Source organism: Apiotrichum porosum (assembly GCF_003942205.1).
Source record: "Apiotrichum porosum strain DSM 27194 chromosome Unknown scaffold_4, whole genome shotgun sequence".
Lineage (NCBI taxonomy): Eukaryota > Fungi > Basidiomycota > Tremellomycetes > Trichosporonales > Trichosporonaceae > Apiotrichum > Apiotrichum porosum.
The window spans coordinates 503,348-527,418 of NW_021167111.1; the positions used below are offsets into that span (position 1 = coordinate 503,348).

The 24,071-nt window shown below is 58.3% G+C and overlaps 9 protein-coding genes and 2 non-coding genes across 11 annotated transcripts; 6 read left to right on the forward strand and 5 right to left on the reverse strand.

Annotated features, from left to right (window-relative positions):
- Positions 1-140: 140 nt before the first annotated feature.
- EHS24_006915 (uncharacterized protein) lies at positions 141-699 on the forward strand (the record flags this gene model as incomplete). Its single annotated transcript, XM_028622307.1, has 3 exons — positions 141-290; positions 348-508; positions 561-699. 3 exons carry the CDS (start codon positions 141-143, stop codon positions 697-699), a joined length of 450 nt encoding a protein of 149 aa, XP_028477199.1.
- Positions 700-1,944: 1,245 nt separating this feature from the next.
- Positions 1,945-2,571, forward strand: EHS24_006916 (uncharacterized protein; the record flags this gene model as incomplete). The annotated part of the gene is made up of 1 exon (XM_028622308.1): positions 1,945-2,571. One exon carries the CDS (start codon positions 1,945-1,947, stop codon positions 2,569-2,571), a length of 627 nt encoding a protein of 208 aa, XP_028477200.1.
- An 843-nt stretch (positions 2,572-3,414) lies between these two features.
- EHS24_006917 (uncharacterized protein) lies at positions 3,415-4,815 on the reverse strand (the record flags this gene model as incomplete). The annotated part of the gene is made up of 1 exon (XM_028622309.1): positions 3,415-4,815. One exon carries the CDS (start codon positions 4,813-4,815, stop codon positions 3,415-3,417), a length of 1,401 nt encoding a protein of 466 aa, XP_028477201.1.
- A 411-nt stretch (positions 4,816-5,226) lies between these two features.
- Positions 5,227-5,321, reverse strand: EHS24_006918. Its single transcript has one exon. It is a non-coding gene; the product is annotated as a tRNA-Ile (tRNA).
- A 330-nt stretch (positions 5,322-5,651) lies between these two features.
- EHS24_006919 lies at positions 5,652-5,737 on the forward strand. Its single transcript has one exon. It is a non-coding gene; the product is annotated as a tRNA-Ala (tRNA).
- A 306-nt stretch (positions 5,738-6,043) lies between these two features.
- Positions 6,044-7,994, reverse strand: EHS24_006920 (uncharacterized protein; the record flags this gene model as incomplete). The annotated part of the gene is made up of 5 exons (XM_028622310.1): positions 6,044-7,321; positions 7,474-7,565; positions 7,616-7,721; positions 7,788-7,813; positions 7,850-7,994. 5 exons carry the CDS (start codon positions 7,992-7,994, stop codon positions 6,044-6,046), a joined length of 1,647 nt encoding a protein of 548 aa, XP_028477202.1.
- Positions 7,995-9,624: 1,630 nt separating this feature from the next.
- Positions 9,625-11,578, forward strand: EHS24_006921 (uncharacterized protein; the record flags this gene model as incomplete). Its single annotated transcript, XM_028622311.1, has 7 exons — positions 9,625-9,835; positions 9,919-10,174; positions 10,230-10,276; positions 10,325-10,528; positions 10,583-10,890; positions 10,931-11,213; positions 11,268-11,578. 7 exons carry the CDS (start codon positions 9,625-9,627, stop codon positions 11,576-11,578), a joined length of 1,620 nt encoding a protein of 539 aa, XP_028477203.1.
- Positions 11,579-11,903: 325 nt separating this feature from the next.
- EHS24_006922 (uncharacterized protein) lies at positions 11,904-15,888 on the reverse strand (the record flags this gene model as incomplete). Its single annotated transcript, XM_028622312.1, has 6 exons — positions 11,904-12,137; positions 12,190-14,276; positions 14,430-15,008; positions 15,054-15,197; positions 15,247-15,363; positions 15,405-15,888. The coding sequence occupies 6 exons, from the start codon at positions 15,886-15,888 to the stop codon at positions 11,904-11,906; spliced, it is 3,645 nt and encodes a 1,214-aa protein (XP_028477204.1).
- A 347-nt stretch (positions 15,889-16,235) lies between these two features.
- On the forward strand, positions 16,236-18,511 carry THS1 (threonyl-tRNA synthetase; the record flags this gene model as incomplete). Its single annotated transcript, XM_028622313.1, has 2 exons — positions 16,236-17,087; positions 17,147-18,511. 2 exons carry the CDS (start codon positions 16,236-16,238, stop codon positions 18,509-18,511), a joined length of 2,217 nt encoding a protein of 738 aa, XP_028477205.1.
- Positions 18,512-19,241: 730 nt separating this feature from the next.
- Positions 19,242-20,473, reverse strand: EHS24_006924 (uncharacterized protein; the record flags this gene model as incomplete). Its single annotated transcript, XM_028622314.1, has 5 exons — positions 19,242-19,312; positions 19,359-20,169; positions 20,214-20,296; positions 20,332-20,361; positions 20,425-20,473. The coding sequence occupies 5 exons, from the start codon at positions 20,471-20,473 to the stop codon at positions 19,242-19,244; spliced, it is 1,044 nt and encodes a 347-aa protein (XP_028477206.1).
- A 514-nt stretch (positions 20,474-20,987) lies between these two features.
- On the forward strand, positions 20,988-24,051 carry SEC24 (COPII subunit; the record flags this gene model as incomplete). The annotated part of the gene is made up of 4 exons (XM_028622315.1): positions 20,988-21,034; positions 21,145-21,176; positions 21,229-23,978; positions 24,034-24,051. The coding sequence occupies 4 exons, from the start codon at positions 20,988-20,990 to the stop codon at positions 24,049-24,051; spliced, it is 2,847 nt and encodes a 948-aa protein (XP_028477207.1).
- Between the last annotated feature and the right edge of the window lie 20 nt (positions 24,052-24,071).

The following is a 24,071-nucleotide window of genomic DNA, read 5'->3' on the forward strand; positions in this document are numbered from 1 at the left end:
GAAAGCAAGTCCACTCTGAAAGCAATGTTGACACCCACAAAGGTGACTGGACTGGACGCGACTGTCCATATATATTACCGTGCCCAAGGCTCCCCCCTCCACTCTGTTCTTGTTACTCCATCTCTCACCAACGCCAGGTCATGTCGCCACACGTCTCACCTTCCCAGCTTGCTTCGGTTGTGTCTCGCAGCCCGCAATCCATCATCTACCCCGTCGGCAAAGAGAGGGCCAGCTTCAATACCGTCGCCGTGACGCCGTTCCAGTGGTCTGTCTACGACATTGTCAAGCAGGTACGATTGAAATGTGGCCATATGCCTGGTACCCTCATTAACCCCACGTCCACGCAGATTCCACCAGGCTCCCTGTCAACCTACGGCGACATTGCCAAGCATCTCGACACGTCTCCGCGCGCTGTCGGCAACGCGCTCCGCAGGAACCCCTTCTGCCCTCTAGTCCCTTGCCACCGCGTCGTTGCCTCTAGTGGCGCACTGGGAGGATTCTTTGGCGAGTAAGTGACAGAGGTCTCGGTCAAACTAGGGCGCCACTGACACAACCTCCAGGACCAAGGAAGGGGAGGTCGTCGACACCAAAGTCCGCATGCTGCGCGACGAGGGCGTTCGCCTCAGTGCTGGGCCCAAGGGATACACCATCGACTCTGTTGAACTCAAGGCGAGGCGTTGGACAGCCGACGGGGAGTGACTCCGTTGAGTTACGTCTACAGCAGGCAATTGTAGCTGCCCACATCGAACAAACCAACATTGGACACAGATCGTGCACGGCTGGCAGCCACCACCATGCGGCTACAGCTCAGTGGATGAGCTCAGTGGATCAGTGGCGGTCCCATTCCTCACCTTCCCATTCCTCGCTGCGTGTCATCAATGCCACCGTATGGTGTCAGTGGCGATCCCATTCCTCGCCTCGTGTCATTAATGCCACAGTGTGGCGAGACACGAGTGTCAACATCAAAGCGAAATAGGTGCCGTTAATAGTTCAAGCGACTCAGGTGGTGGAATGGTGATCAGACAGGCAATCTAGCCCGGTTGTTAGATGCATTGCCCTTAGTAACTGATGTGCGGAAAGTCCGGCCGCTTTTGCGGCCTGACGGCCTGGGCCACGGATGTCTCAGCCGACGGCCGCGGAAGAGCGTCATGGCTTTGCAAGCATTTGGCATCCACCTCGCTTTCCGCCTGGGCCTATATGCCTATGCTGTGTCAGCACGCTGCTTGTGGAGGCTGAGTGGGCATGTTGTTGAGCATGTTGGAGCATGTTGTTGCATGACAGCAACTGCAGAATACTAGTCCAGAAGTAGGCTGAGGGTGCTCTGCGAGGTCGAAAATTGACGCGTACGCTGTCGACGGAGAAATACACAGGCATCCTCCCTTCAGGTAAATGTCAACAAGTCAACATGCACGATCGCATATGCATAGGCCAACGGGGTACCGTTGGTACCTTGTCTAGGTTCAGATCCCGTGAACGATCTGGAACGTGTTGGGTGGCAAACTGGGCGGAAGGGGGAACGAGGAGAGGCAGCACGGTGGAAATATGACCTCAGTGGTGCCGAGTCGGAGAGTTGGGCGGATGACTCACCGAACCAGCCAGGTGTCTCAAGCCGTTGCTGTGGAGCATCGGCCGGTGATTCCGTGTGCACCCACCAGATGTCTATACATATATATCATCCCTTGGTGTTTGGTCTTCATGCAGCCCACTTTGACACGTTCACGTTTATCCTCCACTACTGTAGCCACCCAACTCCAGCCTGTACCGCCCGTCTCTACCGCAATCGAGTCCGACACGGAGCGCCGCCACCCGATATCCCTCGCCTTGTCCCTGATCGCCTCACTTATCGCGACCACTCCCGACAGATCCGAGCCTCTTCTGATCGCAGCTTTTACTGAGAGCACGACCAACATCCTCTGTCCTCTGCACAACACACTACTGCACACCATGGGCGGCTCAAGCATCCTCACCCAGAGCACAATCGACCCCGCCGACTACGGACGCGACGATTTCATTCGCGCTCCGACTCAACCGTCCTCCTTCTTCTTTGATCCAGAGCAGCATGCCTCGAACGATGCGCGCCACGCCACCACTGGGGCCGCCGATGACAACACTCATGAGGTGACGCCTGGCGACATTTACGCCGACGCTGGCATGGGTGCTCCCCTGCAAGACTTTCACATCCACCGATCCAACAGCGGTGGCAAGCGTTCCGCTCGCTCGTGGTGGTCCGGAGAGCGCAAAGGCATGGGCCGCGGCTGGGGCATCATGAAGAGCAAGAAGTCGGGTGCACCGAAGCGTGCGTCCAGCGCAAGCCAGCACGCCCGCCGCGCGTCGGCATCAGAGGCGGCCGAGTTTGCCGCCCAGTGGCGCGCCGAGCACACTCCCTCCGTTTCTCCTGCCGCTTCCGTTGTGGCCAACTCTCCCACTCACACGCTGTCACCGACCACTACGGGATCCGCTCCCCCCTCTGTGCAATTCCACAAGCGCCGCACAGAGTCGCCAGCTCAGTCTTCATCGCTCTGCCGTGGGTGGCGTCGAGTCCTGCACATCCTCGGTGCTGGACATGCCTAAGTGGCAAAGCCACAACCCTCTCGACTGCGCTCGACGATCTAGGATCACGATAGCCACGAGTCATGTGCGCCTCATGGTCGACGTGGTTCTATCGCAACGAAGTCCCTTCCACCATCCGACGTCTCAGGGACCACACACTTGCACGTGCACCTTTTGACGATCAAACGCGCTGCGCGCACGCCGCTCGTCGCAGCATCTCATGACATCCTGGCATCCACGGCCATGGCCATGACCCCAACGCAAACGACCAATGCACGACACACGATGTCCCCAGACGAACAGTTCGCCTAAACCACAATCGAAACTGGACAGTGGAAGCCAAGCTTCAGGCCTCAGGAATCCAGTTTTTTTTTATCGGCCGCGGTGCCTCGCGGCCGCTTGGCCCGTCCGGCGTCTACATTTCAGCATTTCACCGTCATTTCCAGCTCGCCAAACGGTCGCTCAACTGAGCCGAGCTCAGTGTTCGGTGGACCCCAATCAATCACATCATTTCGCATTGCACACCACTCCAGGCCCTAGCATATTTAGTTGTACGCCAAAGCATTCGGCTTGTACGCCTCTGTATATTCTGGCATTGCCAAGACTATGAAACTCTATTAAGACCGTGAAACTAAAAATGCTGTGAACCTCCTAGTGCCTCATTTCTCTGACGCTGCGAGGCATACCACTCTCTTATTACCCGACCCAGTGTACGCAGTGCCGAGAACGTTGCTCGATTTGGGCATTCCTCATGGACGACAATGGTGCCCTCAGACAGCAGCATGAGAATACACACTCTTCTAAGAAGCCTATCAATGTGTGCATTTACAAACTATTCCACGAACTATATACACTGCGTCCTGTTCACGCCTTGGGCAGGATAGCAGTCAACATCTCCTCCTGCTGTTCTGGAGCCTCTTCCTTGATGATGCGGTTATACGTGCGGATGATCGAAACAAACCCCATGAACGCAGCGGGGACCAACAGCCAGGCGGACAGGAAGACGCCGAGCACGATGGCGAGGAAGGTGGTACAAACAATTGCCAGATGCCGGAGAGGGGGCCGGTCCGAGTGCTGGAACATCCACGCTTTGAAGTGCCCAGCGAGCGTGAGGCAGAGGAAGAGGGAAGCGGCAAGGAGGGTTGGAATCGAGAGCAGAGTGTGGAACGGATGTCCCCTCGGCGCCGCGGCAAGGAATAGGAGCGAGGTAGTGAAGAAATGAGGGATTGCGGGTAACCACCACCCATGCGAACGCTTGGGTTCCCACTCCATGGGCTCGGCGTGTAGCCTTTGCTCATGGGCCACCCGAATATACCACAAGTGTACCGCGACGATGGCTGCTACAGGTACCGCGAGGACAAGGAGGCCTTCGACGGAACCAAAAGTAGGCGTGAGATGGTAGACGTTCAACAGGTGGATGGCGGGTGGCAGGAGGGCGGTACATGGTGCGACAAAGGTTAACACACCAACTGCAGTGTTCGAGACGAACAGGCGGCTCCAGTTGCAGAGTGCAGCAAGGTATGTGGCCCAGGAAAGCACATAGATTGCCATTGTGGCGTCGAGCGGCGTGAGGGTGTCCTCGTCCGGTCGAGCTGCGAGGATAAGGAGAGCCGTCGCAATGGCTGTGACGAGGAGTGTAGCGACAGTTTGGCGTTTGGCCTGGGTGATGATGGTCTTAGCGCTGATGGGAAGGGTGGTTGCGGGCGCGGACTGTTGTGTGGTCGGGGTGGTTGCGGGTTGCTCTGCAGCGGCAGTGCCAAGCTCCAGATCCGCAGTCGCCTCTTGAGCGTCGAGTTCCCGGCAGAACTTCTTGTAATGAATACGAAAACGGATGAGGAGCTCGAAATACACCACACCGTACATAAGAATAAAGGTCACGGAGGCCCACTTCTTCGACATGCCAGCGGCATAGACCAGTACCATCGCAATCGCAAACCCAGCTTCAGCGATGAAGCCGGTGTAGAGGCCACAGCTCTGTGGTCGACCGTAGACCCATCGTTGGAGGTGGATCACGACCAGTAGAGCGCAGTAGAAAGGCAGGACCAATAAGCGTATGTCCGTTCGAGGAGGGTCCGACGCGATTGGTGTATCTGGGTCCTCTGGTGTCTTTGGTTCGCTCATTGGGGCATGATAATACATGTTGCAGGCCGAGTAGAACACGGTGGTAAACGTGCAGCCACCGCTGATAGTAGTCAATGTGTGCTTGAGTGGGAAGGTCTCTCTCGCCGCTTGCTGGCGTTCAGCGCTGGTGGTGGTGGTGGTCATGGTGGGAGTGGAGATGGAGACGTAGACGGTTGCGCCCAAAGCTGTTTAAGCATGGCTAGCGAGTGAACCTGTGGCGCCGTGGCGTCACAGCTCGCTTCGGTCGGCTCCCACAGGTCTTGGCAAACACGCATCCCGATCGGAATTCGTGGCATAACGTGAACCCAACTGTGTCGTGGGCTGGATGCAATGCCCACTAGCACACTAGCACGCCCCCAAAGTCGGTTGAAGGCTGCAGATGTGAGCAGTGCAATAAAGCACACACAACTTACATCGAGGACTCGGAGGACCAGATTTCGAAGTGGTCCAGTGGCACTCACTCCCAGTCGCCTCATCACCCCCCGCACTCTACTTCGTCCCTCAGGGGAGACAGACATCAAAACCAAAAGAGATGGTAAGACCAGCGCCTCACGCTGACCACTGACAGGATCGAACTGCCGACCTCCGCATGAACTAGTAACCAAGGCTGGGTATTAGTACGATGCTCTAACCAGCTGAGCTAAGCGGCCAATTACGTAAGTTATTCCTTTATGCAGTCACTAGCTATAGGAGCCAAGAACCACAACGGAAGCTGGTGCATAGCCCAGAACACAATACGACGAAAGCCGGGGAAGGTGGAGTGAAGGTGTCGCATGAATCCTCGAAGCGGTGGGATTTTTGGCTCATTTTTGGGCTATTTTCCATGGCGATCTGCATCTCCCCTACCGATCATTGAGACTCTGACCTCCTTCCTTTGAACCCACATCTAAAACGTCCCACAAGGTTCTGCCGTCGCTTGCCAGCTATCGAAAACGCGTCTGCAGGCTCAGAAGCAGGACAGAAAAGTTGCTTACGTAAACGGGCGTGTAGCTCAGTTGGTAGAGCGTGTCATTAGCATCTTCTACCCTACTTGACAAGGTCTTTGGTTCGATTCCTAACTCGTCCACACAACGTTTGACAGTCTTCGGACTGTCATTACTTATTCAGGACGATTGGCAGGGCTGGCACTCAACTGTGGCTGGCAGCCTCATGAGGGAGCAGGGATGTAGCAGCGAGGTTGGAGATCTTCCCCAGTGCCGATCCCAACAAGACTGATATCCTCACTCGGATCTGCACACGCAATCTTATCTGTCCCGCGTCACTCAAATGTTATCTACCCAGTGACGCGCCCAAGGCGCTGATCCATCCCAATCACCTGCTGTCTCACTATCAATTGCTATCAAACTACTCTTCCTCCGTCATTGCGATCAAACTAGTCCCTGGGGGCAGTTACATCGACAATGGCGTTGCCTGTCTCATCCTTGTCCTCGTAGTCGCGGATAGGGAAGGGGCGGATAATGTCATTCTCGATTGGGAGTCCAGTCTCATGAACCGCCTTGGGGATGATACTCTCCGCAGCGGGGAAGACCTTATTCAGGATGTAGTAGACTGCCAGAGCGATAAAATCGGCGGTAATGTTGGACACCATGTAGACGTACTTGATGTTACCGATCTCAATCTTCTCGTTGATCGCCGATGCCATACCAGGGATGTTTGGCGCGATACCGAAGATAAGAGCGACGTACGCACGCCAGTTCCAGCCCTTGGCATAGCGGTAGATGCCCCATGGCTGGTAAAGAGCGTACACATCGTACTTTTGGCGCTTAATGATGAAGAAGTCGAATGCCATCAGAGCACCGATGGGGGCGAGAACGACCGAATAGGACGACATGAAGGTAAGGAAGTTGTTGGCGCTGGCCAGAACCTTCCAAGGGGCAAAGCCCCAGACACCGATTGTGACTGCAATGAGTTGACCGCGCCTAATGTTGATGTACTTTGGAGCGAGTGCGCACATGTCGTTGGCGGCCGAAATCGAGTTGGCCGTAACGTTGGTAGTAACGTTGGCAAGAGCCCAGAGAATACTGGCAAGGAACATTGCAGTGCGGGCGCCAGGAGAAGTGTTCCACTTGGCGACGATCAGGTAGGGCTGGTAAAGCACATCGCCGTAAATAGCCTGGCAGCATGCCGCGGTAATGGCAGCGACGATGGAGACGAGGGTGTTGATGATGGGGAAAGCCCAGAGCTGAGCCCAGGATGCGGAGGGTTTGCGAGTGTAGCGAGAGAAGTCTCCAACATTGACACCCATCGTAGCCCAAGTGCCCTGCACCGAGGTGACAGCGGTCATAAAGGCAATGAAGCGCAGTTTGCCAGGAGCGACACGGTTGGTAGGTGTGCTGAGTGCCTCACTCGCAAGAGGACCAGCCTTAACGATTGCCCAAATCATAGTTCCAAGAGCCACAACGGGCACAAGCATAGCCTTGATGTGAAAGACCCAGCGCAGCTTGGAAGGGTGAATCAGGATGAACGGGAATTGAATGATCCAAATGATCAGGAAGCTGATGAAGTCGATGGTCGTGGCACCTTGGGCGACAGGGACGCTGTTCTTGATGCGTCCGTACGAGGGCCAGATGGCTTCAATCGCGTACGAAGCGTATTGACCGGCAGAGAAGGTGTTGATCGACAGCCAGAACGTAGCAATGGCACAACGGGACTGGAGTTAAGGTGGTCAGCTCAGAAACATCAGGAAACGCAGGTTAGGCAAAGTCCAGGCTCAGCCATGTGCTGGCCATATGGATGACTACCCCGCCTTGACAGCCACCACGGGCCAAGCACAGCTGCCAGAGGTTTGGGTTTGGTACTCACAAAGACGACAAACTTGCTGCCCCAGTATCCGTATGTAGCACGACTTGTGACGGCGAACGGGGTGTGCACAGTTCCACCGGTCACACCGTTAACTGTTATTGTTAGTCACAAGCATCTCCTTGACGATTCCTGGTCCACTTACGGGCAATAACAAGGGCGGAGAGGAAGCTTCCAGTCAACACGGCAAGACATGATTCCCACCATGTCAAGCCCATGCCGACGAAGGCCGCAGTGGTAGCCCAACCACCCTGCGAAGTCAGCCGCTGTCACCATTGCCACTGTAACCATTCCACACATCCACCATCGCTACTCACTGGCTGAAAGAGATCGCACACCCAGTCTTGGATCAGCTCCGATCAAACCGGAGGCGACTTACAGCTGAAGAACGTCCAGCTAGTCCAGGTGCGGTGCTCTGGAGGGGAGGGGTCCATGTCCTTGTTGGTCCAAACTCCATCGGGGGCGATGCAGCTGTCCTCCTTGGGTAGGACCAGCGAGGCCTTGGTGAAACGATTGCGGACCATCTTGAGTGCTGCAGTGTGCAGAGTGAAAAAGTGCTCGCGCGACCTCCCTCCTTTGCGTTAGTAGAGGGGTGCGCTAGACTCGGGGCCACATTGGAGCCCAGTGCATGTGCATCGCTTAAGAGTGGTCCTGTCAGGTACAGGGAGAACCGGCCCTCAAGCCGTTCACCTGCAAACACCCCGGCAATAAGGGCCGGTAAAATCTGAACCCATGTGGTCCTGCGGGGCCCGGCCTTTCAGTAGGGAAAGTTGGTTTTCGCAGTCCATGCTGGTGCGAAGAAAAATTGAAACGACGCCGCGCAGCAGTTGTTCTCGCACCCTCGTAAGCGTAAGGATATTTCTGGAGTGAGCGCAGGTTTTTATAAAGAATAAAGAGAAGGAGGTGGGTGTTAAGCGGGCATCTTGAATGCCGAGGAATAAATACTAGTCAGCTGTTTTCAGAATTATCGGGTCTCTGGTCTCCGCGTGAAATTGCATAGCTGCGTAATGGTGTCGGTAGGTGAGTGGGTGTACAAGAGGTGGTAGACAGAGTAGAGGGGGAAGAACAGTCTTGACCAGAGAAACCATATAAAAGAATGTGCCAGGAGTGGCCAGGACACCGTTATCTGTATATCTGAGTGTGTCCTGAGAACTGCGCCTCTACCCTGCCCCGAACCGAGCCCGATCCTCCTACTACTGCCGACGCATCGCCCTCCCCCAAGCTGTCTGGGATGCAGCCGAGCAAACTCAGGCGGCTCAGAAGCAGCTTGCCTGGACAACTCACATGGATAAATTAGCTCGGAATTGTGTATCCGCGATTCCGACCGGAGGCTGCTTCGAACATGTGCTGCACATGAATTTGTGGGCTGTGGCGGCGGTCACGGAACCAGTCAACAAGCATGACGGTGTCTAATATTAACTTGGAGATTGTTGCTGCATAGAACCAGGCACAGATCCACAGACTAGCTCTCTGACACCCATGTGGGGACGGGGACAGCGTGGCGCTGACAGACTTGAGGACGGCCACCCGCTGTTTCGAAGAAGATGATGCAGGGTATATGGAGGCCGTGGCTCCGGCCCGAAGGCATGCAGCATACCACGACGTACAACGTCACACCTCAGTTGGTGAGAACGAACTAAACCGAACACTGGGTGCACCTGACTGTGGACGCGGGTGAGCGTCAACCATGCCGGCTAATGGATATGGATGACGCAAAACCACAATGTAAAGCAACTCGTGCCTGTTGTCGCCGAGGACCTGACAGAAGCGACATGCTCTTTCGTTACGTACTTACAGTACGGCTTGCTGCTCTGTATGGTTGTTTTATTTATACTTTGGGGCTCGCAAGCATGGGCAGCACTCAGCCATAGATCCCAGCGACGGCACTAGCGTGACACTTTGTCTCGTGATGACTCTCTTGGCACCTTTGAGATTTGGTCCCTGGCATATCCATGTCGGGCATCTGCGGCTCTAGGACCGCGCCAGTGACGTAGCGCAGCGATATCGATGTCGGACCGCATGGTCCTTTCTTCCTTCTGGGGCCTATAACCATGCTGGGAACAGCGGCTTTGGGTCTTGCTGGGAACAGCTATATAAGCTCAACCACAGGCCACACAGGAAGTATGCTCAGTGTCTTCATCGCCTCGGCTCACCATGGTCCCTGTCCAGCTCCTCCTAGCCTTACTCCTTCCATTGACTGCAGTGGCCCAGTTCGCCGGCCTCCGCGCTCACACCCAGGAAGGACGTGAGGCCCGTTCCAACCACAAGATCTACCAGGAAACTCGTCGCCAGTTGGAGGAGCAGTATGACTTCATGAAAAGGTGGCAGAACGACACCTACCGGTACAAGAGCGACAAGACTGAACGTGAGTACTGAAGAGAGCTGACGTGGGGCTGGACCACGTCGAAGTGATCATGTGGGAGAGGCAAGATAATGCTGACCCAACAGCCTTCCTCGTCACGTCGCTCCCCTTTGTCGACTGGGACTTTGGAGAGCTGTACGCCGGCTTGATCCCCATCACAAACAACAACTCGGAAGCACTGTTCTTCATCTTCGCTCCCAAGGTCGGCGATCCCGTCGACGAGGTTACCATCTGGCTCAATGGTGGTCCCGGTTGCTCGAGCCAGGAAGGTTTCTGGCAGGAGAACGGTCCTATCATTTGGAGGGCTGCAACATACCAGCCTGTGCCCAACCCGTACAGTTGGTGAGCGCCACGATGAGGATACCGAAGACGAAGTGGCACCAGCTGACGACACCAGGAACAATCTCACTAACATGCTCTATGTGGATCAGCCCATTGGGACTGGTAAGCCTTCTGGTCTTACCCCTCTAAGACGAAAACTCACACTGTCAGGCTTCTCCATTGGCACAGTTACTGCGAAGAGCCAGGAAGACATTGCCGACAACTTTGTTACCTGGTTCAAGAACTTCCAGGACACTTTCGGGATCAAGAACAACAAGATCCACATCACGGGCGAGTCTTATGCGGGACGCTATGTGCCCTACATCTCGGCCGCAATGTTGAACCAAAACAACACCGAGAACTATGACCTCCAGGGTGAGAAGAGGCTTCGTTGTCACAGGTGCTTTGTCTCGGAAACTGATTCGGCAGGTGCGCTCGTGTACGACCCGTGTATCGGCGAGTTCGCCTCCGGCCAGGCCATGAACACGGTGCCACACATACAGAAGTATGCTGAGCTGTGGGGTTTCAACGACACCTACATGAATGAGCTTGCGCAGCAGCAGGAAGCTTGTGGCTGGAACGACTACATCAACACCTACCTCACCTTCCCCCCGCCAGGCAACCAGCCGGAGATGTACGTCAACTACAGCAACCCAGCCAACTGGTCGTGTGCTTTCGACCAGCTGGTCTTTTACGAGGTGTTCGACATCAACGCCTGCTTCAATCCATATTCTATCGTGAGTTGTGATTGCTCTACGTGTTAACTGACACGCCCAGAACGATCGCTGCCCCATCCCCTTCGACCCTCTTGGCATGCCTGGTGACTTTGAGTACACCCCAGCGGGTGCGTTTGTGTACCCCAACCGTGACGACGTCAAGCAGGCGATCCATGCTCCGATGAACGTCAACTGGAGCCTGTGTGGCGTTTCCCCGGCCGTGTTCGTCGGCGACGGCGGACCTCAGCAGGGCGAGAACGACGAGAGTGCCGACCCGATCCAACACGTCCTCCCTCAGGTTATTGAGGCCACCAACCGCGTCCTCGTCTCGAACGGTGACTTTGGTGAGTTGTCAAAGCAAGCTGGCGGGTGAGCGACCGGTCCGACTAACCCTCCAGACTCGGTGATTCTGACCAACACCACCCTCCTCGCCATCCAGAACATGACGTGGAACGGCCAGCTCGGTTTCCAGTCGGCCCCCAACGAGTCCTTTGTCGTCACCGAGGCAGACGTTCAGTGGACCACCGTGTTTGACGAGAGCGGCCTGAACGGCCTGAACGGTCCCCAGGGTGTGATTGGCGTGCAGCACTATGAGCGCGGTCTCATGTGGGTCCAGACATTCATGGCTGGCCACATGCAGCCCGAGTTCCAGCCGCGCGCTGCGTACAAGCATCTCGAGTGGGTGCTCGGACGGATCGACCAGTTTTAGGGCACAGTGCAAATGGTAATGGCTGCAGAAGCGGGACAGTTGAAGTAAAGAGACACGTATCCCCATGAATGAAAGTTTGACCTGTAAAGTCGGCACCACATGTCCGAGGATATCTCCTCCACTCACTCGTCAATGGGTGTCAGGATTGGTTGGGCACACACCAAAGGCTCGATTCTCAATTGTCACGTATTGTTCTGTTGTTTTTTGGAAGAGTCGGCACGGTACCTGTTGTGCCTCGTTGTCTGCGGCCTCAGTAAGTAGTAAGCACGCATCTGCAGTACCCAAAGCCATCGCAGGTGATCTATGCATTCCTCAATGCTGTTTGCTAGTCTGAATCGGCATCGCTCGCCCCGTTATCTTCCTGCTCGCTTCCCGCCCGCGAGCTGGCCGCAGGCGAAGGCGCACCACCAGCGTCATCGTCGTCGTCGTCATCCGAGTCCTCGATAATAGCCTTGGACTTGAACTGCTTGCCGCGTGTCGGACGGCCGCCGCCGCCGCCGCCACCTCCGTCGTCCTCGTCGGGGTCCTCGTGGGCCGCGCGCTGGGCCTTTTTCTTTTTCTGGTGATGATGTCAGTTTCGAACGCACCGAACGGGAATCCAGGTAACTCACCCTCGACTTGAGCATTGCGATCGCGTTGCGGCGTGAGGCCGCCACGTCCTCCTCGCCGCTGACGGCAGCCGACTCGTCGACCTCCATACCATCGTCACTGGCGTCGCTGTTCCTCCTAGGCTTGCGCTTCTTGCGCTCGCCCTTCTTCTTCGTACGTCGCCTTTCGCCTTCGGGCACGTCCTCGTCGTCGTCGACAATGTCGCGGTCCTCCTTTTTGCGCTTGCGCTGCTCGATACGCTCGTTCTTGCGAACCTCGTCCTCGGCCTGCTGGGCCGCCAGCTGCTCTTGCCACTCGCGCGCCTCCTCGCGGGCCTTGCGACGCTCCTCGGCGAGCTCGGCGGCACGGGCATCAATCTCGGCCTGGCGGGTAGCCGCGGCAGCCTCAATACGGGCCTGTTCCTCGGCGCGCACGCGGCGGGCCTCCTCGACGCGAGCGGCAGCCTCGCCCTCATACGTCTCCTGCTTGGCAATCTGCTCAGGCGCCTTGCGAAGCAGTCCCTCTCCGTAGCGTGCACGCTGGTCGGCAAGGTCGACGTCGTAAGGCAGAGGACCAGACTTGTCGTCGGCGAGTGCACGGAAGATGGTGACAGCCTCCTGAGCACGCTTGAGGGCAAGCTGCAGCTCCTCAAGGAGACGCTTGGAGGGGTCGAGGCCAAGCATGATCTCGGCAGCCTTCTGCTGGATCATCGCAACATTGTACAGAATCGCGCGGTCGCTGGGCTGGACGTGGAACGCCCTGGTGGCGTAACTGAGAGCCTGGCCCATGGCAGAGAAGTTGGACTCCTTGATGGCGTAGGCGTACCACGCGCGGCAAAGGTAGAGAAGAACCGAGACCTTGCGTCCGCCATACGCGCTCAAGGCCGCACCGTACGCCTCAATTGCGCGCTCCTCCTCGCCACGGATGAAGTAGCAGTGACCAATGTTGACGTTGACGGCACCCTCGGGGAGGGAGTCCTTGATACGACCAAGGATGGACAGAGCCTGACCCGCCAAACGAGTGCGGGTCTTCATCTCCTCGACGCTGCCAGGAGCGACCTGGAGGGCCTTGGGGACAAGAGTGTCCTCAGCAAGCGCAATAGCCAGACCCTGCGCTGCGATAGCGTTGGTGGGGTCGATTGAGAGCGCACGTTCGTACGCCTCGGCACTGCGCAGGTACTGTTTTGAGCGCTCGGCCAGGTCAGCAGGCGACTTGGCCTCACGGCCGAGGGTGAAGTGCAGCCAGGCGAGAGCGGTGAAGGTGAACGCGTCCTTGCGGTCGTACTTGAGGGTCTGCGAGGTGAAGGCCAGCGCCTCCTTGTACGAGCCGATCGAAATGAGGAAGTTGGTGTAGGCGGAACGGAGAGTGAGGTTGGACTCGTCAGCGCGGAGACACTCCTTGAGGTAGTTGTGCGCGTCTGCGTTGCGGCCAGCAGCAGCAGCCAGAGTAGACAGTCGGACCTTGGCCTCCATGTGCTCCGGATGTTGCCTGAGAACGTCGCGGAACCATTGTGTCGCCCTTCCAGCGTCTCCGCTCTGCTCGTTTGCGCGACCAAGGTCGTAGGCAATTACAGTCTTGAGCATGTCGGCCTCCTTGCCCGTCTCAGATGAGAGTTGCTGGAGCGCCTCCTGGAACATGCCCTCAGCAGCCTCAGTCTGGCCCTGGATGGCGTACAGCGATGCGAGGTTGGTCGAGAGACGAACAGCAGCGTAGTCCACGGGCTTGCGCTCTTGAGACTCGGTCTGGGTGTCCGCCAGGTCCTCCGAGCCAGCGTCGGCCTTGATCGAGATGGCGGTCTGGTACGAGGTGATGGCCTTCTCCATGCTCTCCTCCTGCCAGAGCTTGGCGAGTTCCACAAAGACATCGGGGTCCATCGAAATCCCGCGCAGCTTGGCCATCTCCTCTTCGGTCGTCGCTGCGCTCATGAGCGTCTGGACATCCGACAGCATCGTGCGGGCCGTTTGCTGGTTACGCGCCAACTCGTCGGCAGGCATACCCAAGTGAGGGTACGCGAGAAGGGAGGCGTGGAGGACAGTGAACTCCAGCGGGCCCTTGCCAGAGAGGCGCTTCGCAGTCTGCTCAACAAAGTTGAGAGCCTCACGCAGGTTGCCTGAATGTCAGTCTCTGCAATGTAGCTTGTAGATTGTCAACTTGCCATTTTTGATAGCAATCTGAGCAAGAGTCAACTCGGCCATGATGTTGACGTTGGACGGGTCCTCGCCCTTCGCGGCGGCAATGTATCGACCGGCGTCGGCAACGTCACCTGAAATGAATCCCAGTCGTCCACGCTCCGAGTTGGCGAGAACCGAGTGACGCCTGTTGTCGGCAAATTGGATCGCACGTTCGGCGAGCTTGGACGCCAAGGGGATATTGTCTCCCAGGGAGGCGACAACAGTAAGCGCAAGGGCGGCGGCCGTGCTCTTGTTATTGAGCCTGAACGCCTTCTGAACATGCGACACACCGGCCGTCTCGTATTTCAAGCGCTTGTCGGCAGGGTGCTGCAGCTCACGGGCCATGTTGAGTAATGACAGGCCGAGAAGTAGCAACGGTGCCCACGAGTCGGCGTCCTGGTGGATGGCGCGTTCCCAAGCCGCCCTGGCCCTCTTCCGGTCGCCGAGAACCCAAGCACAGAGGCCAAGACCTATCCTGGGGTCAGGCTTCATGTTGGGGCTGAGCTGGAGCATCTTCTGGTACGTGACCAAAGCCTGGTCATGCTGTCGCCTGGCAAACTGCAAACGGGCCTGGGCGGTCAGTGCCGCGAGGTTGTTTGGTTGCCGTTGCAGCAAGCGGTCGACCAGAGGATGGGCAACGTTGGGCTGTCCACGAGCTAGGTAGAGGATGACTGAAAAGCGGTTAGCCAAGTCCACGCGGTGTCTGTTCAGCTTACTCTTTCCCATTGCCACACTGATGGGCTCCTCGTCGGCACCGGTTCCCGAGGCTCTGAGAGCCTCCTCGGCGCGATTCAACTGGGTAGTCGCCTCGTTGTAGTGGTACTCCTTCGTGTGCGTTTCCGACTGGAGGATATCATACTCTGCAAGCGTCAGGTCTGCCTTTCGTACTGCGATGACGACGGGACTCACTGGCAGTAGCCAAGATGGACTTTGGCGCGTTGCGCGACAGCGCGAGATGAAGGTGCGCGAGCATCGCATGGAGGTTGACAAGAGCCATATGGTCGGCAAGACGCCCACTCGCAAAAACTGTCTCGGTCAGCACGTTCTGATCATGCGAGACCACTCACACTTGATGCCCTTGACGAGGAGCTCCTCGGCACGCGCCCAACGCCCGGCACGCCAATGCTCGCGAGCGATCAGCGTCCAGTCCTTGCATTCTGCCGAGTAGTCGGCGAGGAGATCGGGGATAACCTCAGCAACCTCAGCATCGGCGAGCGAGTCGAGGTCAAGATCGGTCTGGATGCCGCCCTGGCCGACGATTACGATGGTGCGGCTTTCGGCGGACTCGGCCATGTTGGGCGGGACGTGAACGATCGCAAGAAGAACGGGCGGGCGAGGGGAAAAGAGACTGGAGAAGGACGGGTGACAGTAGCCTGAAGGAGACGCCTGGGGAGCCTCCAAGCAGGGGATGTCGAGGGTAGGTAGGACGAAGGAAGGGGAGGTGGAGTCTGTGTTGACGATGATCCAAAGTTCAGGAGAGTGCGCGAGTGAGGTTGGCCGTTCAATGGAATGGGTGAGGGGGTGTTCAAATTGCTTCCGCTCACGTGGCATTATTACGTAATTAGTAATAATGTTCAAACGCACTGTGCGTGTGTGGTGTGTACGGTGTGTGTGTGCGCCCCCTCTCGTGTCTGCGGCGCCGCGTTTTGTTCGACTCCGAAAGTTGGAAAGTGACTCCCATCAACCCTCGGTCCTCTCTCATCAGAGCTCCCAGACTCGCCACTCAAACTACTCCCAAGAGCCTGTTTATGCTCCCCCGTCGACTCGTCTCGGCTGCCACTACTTCATTCGCCTTTGCATCCTCTTTCCCCCGGGCAACCCCCCTCGCACGCTCCATCCTCGCGACTACCACCACGCGCGCCTGCTCCTCCCATCCTCATCACCCCCACCCCACCAACATGTCCGCTCCCGCCGCCGCCGCCGCCGCTGCGCCTGCTGCCCCCGCCAAGGCCCCTGCCGGCGACAAGCCCCAGAAGCAGAAGAAGGAGAAGAAGGCCGGCTCTGGTGGTCCCAACGGTGCCGTTGGCGCCGAGCTGAGCCCTCCTCCCGAGTTCTTCGCTGAGCGTATCAAGATCTTTGACGAGCACATGGCCAAGTACAAGGCCTTTGTTGCCGAGCAGCCTCGCGTCCCCATCACCATCACTCTTCCCAACGGCAAGGAGGTTGAGGGCACTGCCTGGGAGACCACCCCCATGCAGGTCGCCAAGGGCATTGCCGCCTCGCTCGCCGACCGTGTCATTATCGCCAAGGTCAACAACCAGGAGCTCTGGGACCTGAACCGTCCCCTCGAGGCTTCGGTGTCGCTCGCCCTCCTTGACTTTGACTCTCCCGACAACGACTACGAGGCCCGCCAGGTCTTCTGGCACTCGTCGGCGCACGTCCTCGGTGAGGCCTGTGAGCGTTCGTACGAGGGCTGCTGCCTCGGCTACGGTCCCCCCCTCCCTGAGGGCGGTTTCTTCTACGACATGGGTCTTGCCAACAACAAGACCATCACTGAGGAGGACCACAAGCACATTGAGACTGTCTGCCAGAAGACTGTCAAGGAGAAGCAGCCCTTTGAGCGTCTCTCGCTCCCCAAGGAGGTTCTCCTCGAGATGTTCAAGTACAACAAGTACAAGCAGCACTACATCAACGAGAAGGTCCCCGACGGAACTGAGTCGACTGTCTACCGCTGTGGTCCTCTCATCGACTTGTGTCTTGGTCCCCACGTGCCCCACACTGGCCGCGTCAAGTCGATGGCCGTTACCAAGGTGAGTCTTGAGTCTTGAGAGCATGTATAAATATGTCCGGAGCTAACCACTTTCTCCAGAACTCGTCGTCCTACTTCCTTGGTGACAAGGACAACGACTCGTTCCAGCGTGTCTACGGCATGTCGTTCCCGGACTCGAAGCAGATGACCGAGTGGAAGAAGCTCCAGGAGGAGGCCGCCAAGCGTGACCACCGCAAGATTGCCAAGGAGCAGGAGCTCTTCTTCTTCTCGGACCTCTCGCCCGGCTCGCCCTTCATGCTCCCCCACGGCATGCGTATCTACAACACCCTCATGGCCTTTGTCCGCGAGGAGTACAACAAGCGTGGCTTTGTCGAGGTTGGCTCGCCCAACATGTTCAACTCGAAGCTCTGGGAGACTTCGGGCCACTGGCAGCACTACGCCAAGGACATGTTCGTCCTCAAGGTCGAGGACGAGCAGTTTGCCCTCAAGCCCATGAACTGCCCCGGTCACTGTGTCCTCTTTGACGCTCGTGAGCGTTCGTACAAGGAGCTCCCCCTCCGCTTTGCCGAGTTTGGTGTTCTCCACCGTAACGAGGCCTCGGGTGCCCTCTCGGGTATGACCCGTGTCCGCCGTTTCGTGCAGGACGACGCCCACATTTTCTGCACTGTTGACCAGATTGAGGGTGAGCTGCAGGGTGCCATCGAGTTCCTCGACGCCATCTACAAGCCCTTCGGCTTCACCTACAAGGTCGGTCTCTCGACCCGTAACCCTGAGAAGTGGATGGGCGACCTCGACGTCTGGAACAAGGCCGAGGCCTCGCTCAAGGACGTCCTCGAGAAGAAGCTCCCCGGCAACTGGCACATCAACGAGGCCGACGCTGCGTTCTACGGCCCCAAGCTCGACTTTGACCTCACCGATGCCCTCGGCCGCAAGTGGCAGTGCGGTACCATCCAGCTCGACTTCCAGCTCCCCGACCGCTTCGGTCTCCGCTACCGCGGCCCCGAGCTTCCCGGAGAGGTTGCTGGCTCGCAGTTCCACCGCCCCGTCATGATCCACCGTGCCATTCTCGGCTCGATCGAGCGTTTCATGGCCATCATCACCGAGAACTGCGCTGGCAAGTGGCCCTTCTGGCTCTCGCCCCGCCAGGTTGTCGTCATCCCCGTCTCGGTCAAGGCATACGGCGCGTACGCCACCGAGGTCTGCGAGGCCTTGAAGGCTGCCGGCCTCTACGCCGAGGTCGACCTCTCGGACGCCACCCTCCCCAAGAAGACCAGGACAGCGGCCATGAACAAGACCAACATCATCTGCATTGTCGGCGAGGACGAGATGCAGGAGCGCTCGGTCAATATCCGTAACCGTGACGACGAGGTGCAGGGCCGTGCCGAGACCATCAAGCTCGAGGACGCCATCACCAGGCTGGTCGCCCTCAAGAACAACCGCGACCGTATCGCCGTCATCAACTAGAGACAAGTACATTATTAAAAAAGGTTCCCTTTTCTTCTGTCGCTGGTCGCTTAGTCGCGGGTGTTTGGTGTGCATCCATCGCTTATTTGATATTGTGCATGCAGTTATTGCTTCAAAAATATGGGTGCAGTTGCAGTTGTCAGCAGTATTGTGAGATCGTGAGGGGCACGAAACCCGTGCAAGAGGTGGTCCCAGATTCGGGTGGCCGCCCCCGTCAACACAAACATGCCTGGTCTGTACCGCATTTCGAGTCATTGATGTTCCGGTCCGTAGGTTATGTATTCTAACCTCTGAACACTCGAATTCCACCTCATCCTCCAAGTTAGCCCAGTTGTCTTTGGGCTATTCTTGATCTTTAGAACGTGTTGCCGCGGCCCTGGGTGCAGGTGCAGCTCCAATGCAATCACAAGTCTGGTGAGGAGCCCTTCGACGGCGCCCCGGTATCACACAACGCATGAACGGTTGTACAACAGCTGTGACAGCTGCGACTGCGCAAACAGCACCGGCTCGGCGCCACAACCGAGTCAGCATAGCATCTACCAAATGCCATTCGAAGGAGATGGATGGAATGAAACAAAGAGGCTCAGTTGCGATTAGCCCCTGCGCTGACTGGACATGTTGGAGTGTACCCAATTAACACATGTACATCGGTATCTATGCTTATCTGCAAGCACCCGTCCGTCCGCAACTGAACATCGTCCCAGCAGCGCTTCTCGTGGCATGTCGAACCCTATGCCTCGTCGGCTGGTGGCTCCTCGGCAGACATCTGGCCCAACAGCTTCCAGTTCTTGGCGTATGTGGCTGTAACATGTCAGCTCAGTCACAGGAGACCAGAGATTCAGCTCACGCTTGTAGATGGAAACAACACCCTCGTCGGTGGACGCAGACAAGGTCGTGCCGGTCGCGTTCCACTCGACCATGCCGACGCGCACGCCCTTGGCGAACGAGCAAAGCTCCTCGGATGTCCAGGTTTTGGTGCCCTCGTCCTCGGAAGGCGGCTCGACGCGCCAAATACGCACAGCACCTTCCCTCGAGCCCGTCGCGATCAGGTGGTATGACCTGCCGCAGCTAGGAGCCCAGGCAATGCAGGTCAGCGGGGAAGCCGAGGCGGTACGCAGGGTGACGAGGCAAGTTGGCGTGGGGTCGAGGGAGACAACCTTGGCCGTGGACGAGTTGCCGGCAAACACGGAAACAACGCTGCCCCACCACTTCTCCTTGCACCAGCTCAGGCCCCAGCCGCCAGTCGCAGCCTCGGCCGGGGTCGCAGGGCCCTCCATGAGTGTGAGCGTCGCCGCGGACGAGAGGTCCTCGTGGCCGCCAGGCGCAGCGAGGGAAGGGATGTGGACGTCGTGGGCGAGCGACCAGTCACTCAGGTCTGGGTCCAGCGACGTGTGGACGCGGAGATGGCTATCAGTCGCGATGGATGCGACGCGGAGGCCGTACGCGGGGTTGGGGGGCGAGAACTCGACGGCGCGGACGGAGCCCTTTGCGCCAGTCAGAGTGCCGCGCTCGGCCCAGCGGGCAGCGCCGGGGGCGGGGTTGGCAGAGGTGGGAAGCTCCTCCCATATCCTCACGGTGCGGTCGTGCGAACACGAGGCGAGGAGAGAGCCGTGGACGGGGTGCGCAAAGGAGAGGTGCAGGACAGGAGCATCGTGAGCCTGATCGTCAGCTAATGTCCGCCCAGGGGAAGACCCCAACTGACCTTCCACTCGGTCTCCGGCTCCCAGATTCCGTCAGTCTGCTTCTTGAACAGCTTGATCTTGTGGTCGGCCGAACAAGTGGCCACTGGATTGTCAGTGCGGTCAGAAAGCCGTACCTACGTCGCACGCCGTAGAAGTCGTAGACGACATCTGGTTCGTGTTAGCTCGTGGCGGGGGGGTAGCCATTGCTATATGCAAGGTGTGTATGCTTACGGGTGACGAGGTCTGCGTGACCTGTTGACAACAGACTTGTCTGGAGCATGGTGCTTGAGAGACGGCGAGAGAGATGGAGATGATGGTATTTCAGAGGCGTGTATATGCTGCAGCAACCGTCACAACAATGCCTCGACTGGCAGCACATAGCGCACTGCTGGGTGAGTGCGGGGCACCCACACGAGCTGAATTCGCCGAGTATTTCCGCGCCATAACAGCAGTGTGGCAATTACCCCTCGAGCCAGCGTAAGGGCCCGCCCGATTGCTGGCCTGCTGGCACGTCACGGCGCCTGGCTCTCTGCCTGGCCGCCGCCGCTGTGGACACACCCGCCGCCCTCCACGCTCGAGCTCTGGCCGCCTGGCCGGCGCGCGCTGCCACCTGGACGCTCGACGCACACGTACAATCACACAGTCACACAACCACCACCACACCTCCCCACTTCCCGTCTCTTCCACGTCGTCCTCAGCTACTCTTCAGACAGCGACAAGCAGCAGAGTAGCCGCCACTAAAACGTTCACGACCCCGCCGTCAATACCCACACTCGAGGCGAGCTCGGAACGCCATGAACGTTCAACCAGTCATGCTTCCTCAGGGATGGGAGGCCCGATGGTGAGTTGTACAACAATACCTAGCGGCTGTGCTACTGCAGCTTGCCATGGCACCAACCTGGCCGCCTTCTAGAGAAACTATAGTCTTCAGACCTGTTCACTGACTGTTAGGGACGCTGCCGCGGGCGCTACCATTTACGTTGGTGAGCTCATCGTCACAACCAAGCCGACATGACGTGTTGCTAACATTTCCAGACCAGGCCACTGGCCACAGTCAGTGGGAGGTGCCCACGAGGCCTTCCTTCCCTTCCAACAACCCCTCGGTCTCCCCTCCTGCTCCCACTGGCCCCGCAGCCGCCGCCGTCGCCCACCACGGCAAGAGGAGACAATACCCGACCGCTCAGATGGCCGAGGTGTACGGCGGCCCGGCCCAGCAGCAGGCTCAGCAGCCGGCGTACGGAGCTCCTGGGTTCCAGCAGCCCCAGCAGGCTGGTTACCCAGGCCAGGAGCAGCCTGCCCAGCCCCAGCTCTTCACTCCAGGCATGGAGCAGCAGCAGCCCGCATTCCAGCAGCCAGCGTACCCCCAGCAGGGTGGTGTTGACCAGGTGACTGGGCAGTTCCAGAACCTCAACGTCGGCGCGCAGGGTTACGGCGGTGGTGCCCAGCAGCAGCCCGGCTACGGACAGCAGGCGTACGCGGAGCCCAAGCAGCTCCACCCCGTCAACACTGTCAACCTGATCGGCATGCAGCCCGATGTTCGTGGTCTTGACGCGGCACCACCCCAGGCGCTCCTTCCTTCGAACGCCTCTGTCACCAACTCGGCCTTCATCTACCCCGACCCTTCGTACCAGCGCTGCACCTTGGCGTCGATGCCCACCACCCAGTCGCTGCTTAACAAGTCCAAGCTCCCGCTTGCGCTTGTGATGGCCCCCTACCGCTCGTACCGCGAGTCTGACGGCGACGAGCCCGTCCCTGTCGTCTCCGATTCGGTCATTGCTCGTTGCCGTCGCTGCCGCGTCTACATCAACCCCTTTGTGACGTTCACTGAGGGAGGCAACAGGTGGAAGTGCTGCATGTGTGGTCTCAGTAACGAGGTGCCCCAGCTCTTCGACTGGGACTCGCGGGAGAACAAGCCTGCCGACCGCTGGGCCCGCAAGGAGCTCAACCACTCGGTCGTCGAGTTCATCGCCCCCACCGAGTACATGGTTCGCCCTCCCCAGCCTCCCGTGTACTGCTTTGTGATCGACGTCAGCCAGGCGGCCATCCAGAACGGCATGGTGGCCACTGCCGCCCGTGCCATCCTCGAGTCACTCGACAACATTCCCAACGAGGACAAGCGCACCAAGGTCGCCTTCATTGCCGTCTCGACCAGCCTCCACTTCTTCTCGCTCCCCGCCGGTGCCAATGCCGAGTCGTCGATGCTGGTCGTTTCGGACCTTGCGGATGTCTTCCTCCCCAAGCCTGTCGACCTCCTTGTCAACCTCACCGAGTCGCGCCCTGCTATCGAAAACCTCCTTGGCAAGCTTTCCGACATGTTCCAGAACACCCACACTGTGGGCAACGCTCTCGGCTCGGCTCTCCAGGCCGCTCACGAGCTCATTGGCAAGATTGGTGGCAAGATTATTGCCCTCTCTGCCTCGCTCCCGACCATTGGCACTGGTGCCCTCAAGGCCCGCGACGACCCCAAGCTTCTTGGCACGTCCAAGGAGAGCTCGCTGCTCCAGGCTGCGTCGAGCTTCTACAAGACGTTCGCCATCGAGTGCTCAAAGTCACAGGTCTCGGTCGACATGTTCCTCTTCTCGTCGCAGTACACCGACGTTGCGACTCTCTCGTGTCTGCCGCGCTACACCTCGGGTCAGACCTACCTGTACCCTGGCTTCAACGCGTCGCGCAGCGAGGAGGCGATCAAGTTTGCCACCGAGTTTGGCAAGGTTCTCGCTACGCCCGTCGGTTTGGAGGCTGTCATCCGTGTCCGTGCGTCGCGCGGAATCCGTATGTCTGCGTTCCACGGCAACTTCTTCATCCGCTCTACCGACCTGCTCGCCTTGCCCGTTCTCCCCCTGGATCAGAACTACGTCATCGAGCTCCAGCTCGAAGAGGACCTCAAGCAGCCCTTCGTTGTCCTCCAGACTGCCGTCCTCCACACCACTTGCTACGGTGAGCGTCGTATCCGTGTCATCACCCAGGCTCTGCCTACCACGGACTCGATCGCGCAGTTGTACGCTTCGGCCGACCAGGTCGCTATCACGTCGTTCCTCACCAACAAGGCCGTCGAAAAGTGCATGTCTGGCTCGTCCCTCGACGATGCGCGCAACCTCGTCACCAACCGTCTCAGCGACATGCTCCAGGTCTACAAGAACCAGGTCGCTGGCTCGGCCGGTGCCTCTGCGCAGCTGGCCATCCCCGCCAACCTCTCGCTTCTTCCCCTCCTTGCCTGCGGTCTTGTCAAGCACGTCGGTCTCCGCGAGGGCGCTACTATCCCTCCCGACCTTCGCGCATACGCCCAGGACCTCCTCACGACTCTCCCCTGCCAGTCTCTCGTCCCTTACATCCATGCCCGTTTCTACTCGCTCCACAACATGCCGGCCGAGGCGGGCACGATTGGCGAGCACGGCGTCATCCTCCCCCCCGCCCTCAACCTCACCTCGGAGCGTCTGGAGCGCCATGGTCTGTTCCTCATCGAGGACGGCCAGAACATCTTCCTCTGGGTCGGCCAGGAGGCCGTCCCGCGCCTGGTCCAGGACGTCTTCGACCTACCCTCGTACGCCGAGCTTACCGGTGGCAAGTTCACCATGCCCGTCCTGGACAACCCCTTCAACCAGCGCGTCAACGCCATCATTGCCAAGACTCGCGAGCTGAGGCGCGGCGTGTACAGGCCGTACCTGTACGTCGTCAAGAGCGATGCCGAGCCCGCACTCCGTTCATGGGCCCTTAGCCTGCTCATCGAGGACCGTATGGACCACATGAGCAGCTACGCGCAGTACCTGACGCGCGTGAAGAACAAGGTGAGCAAGCAACACGCGTGTAGAATGGAACACAATGCTGACATTATTACTCTAGATCAACGGCGGTTCGTAGAATACAAAAGAGAGGTGTAC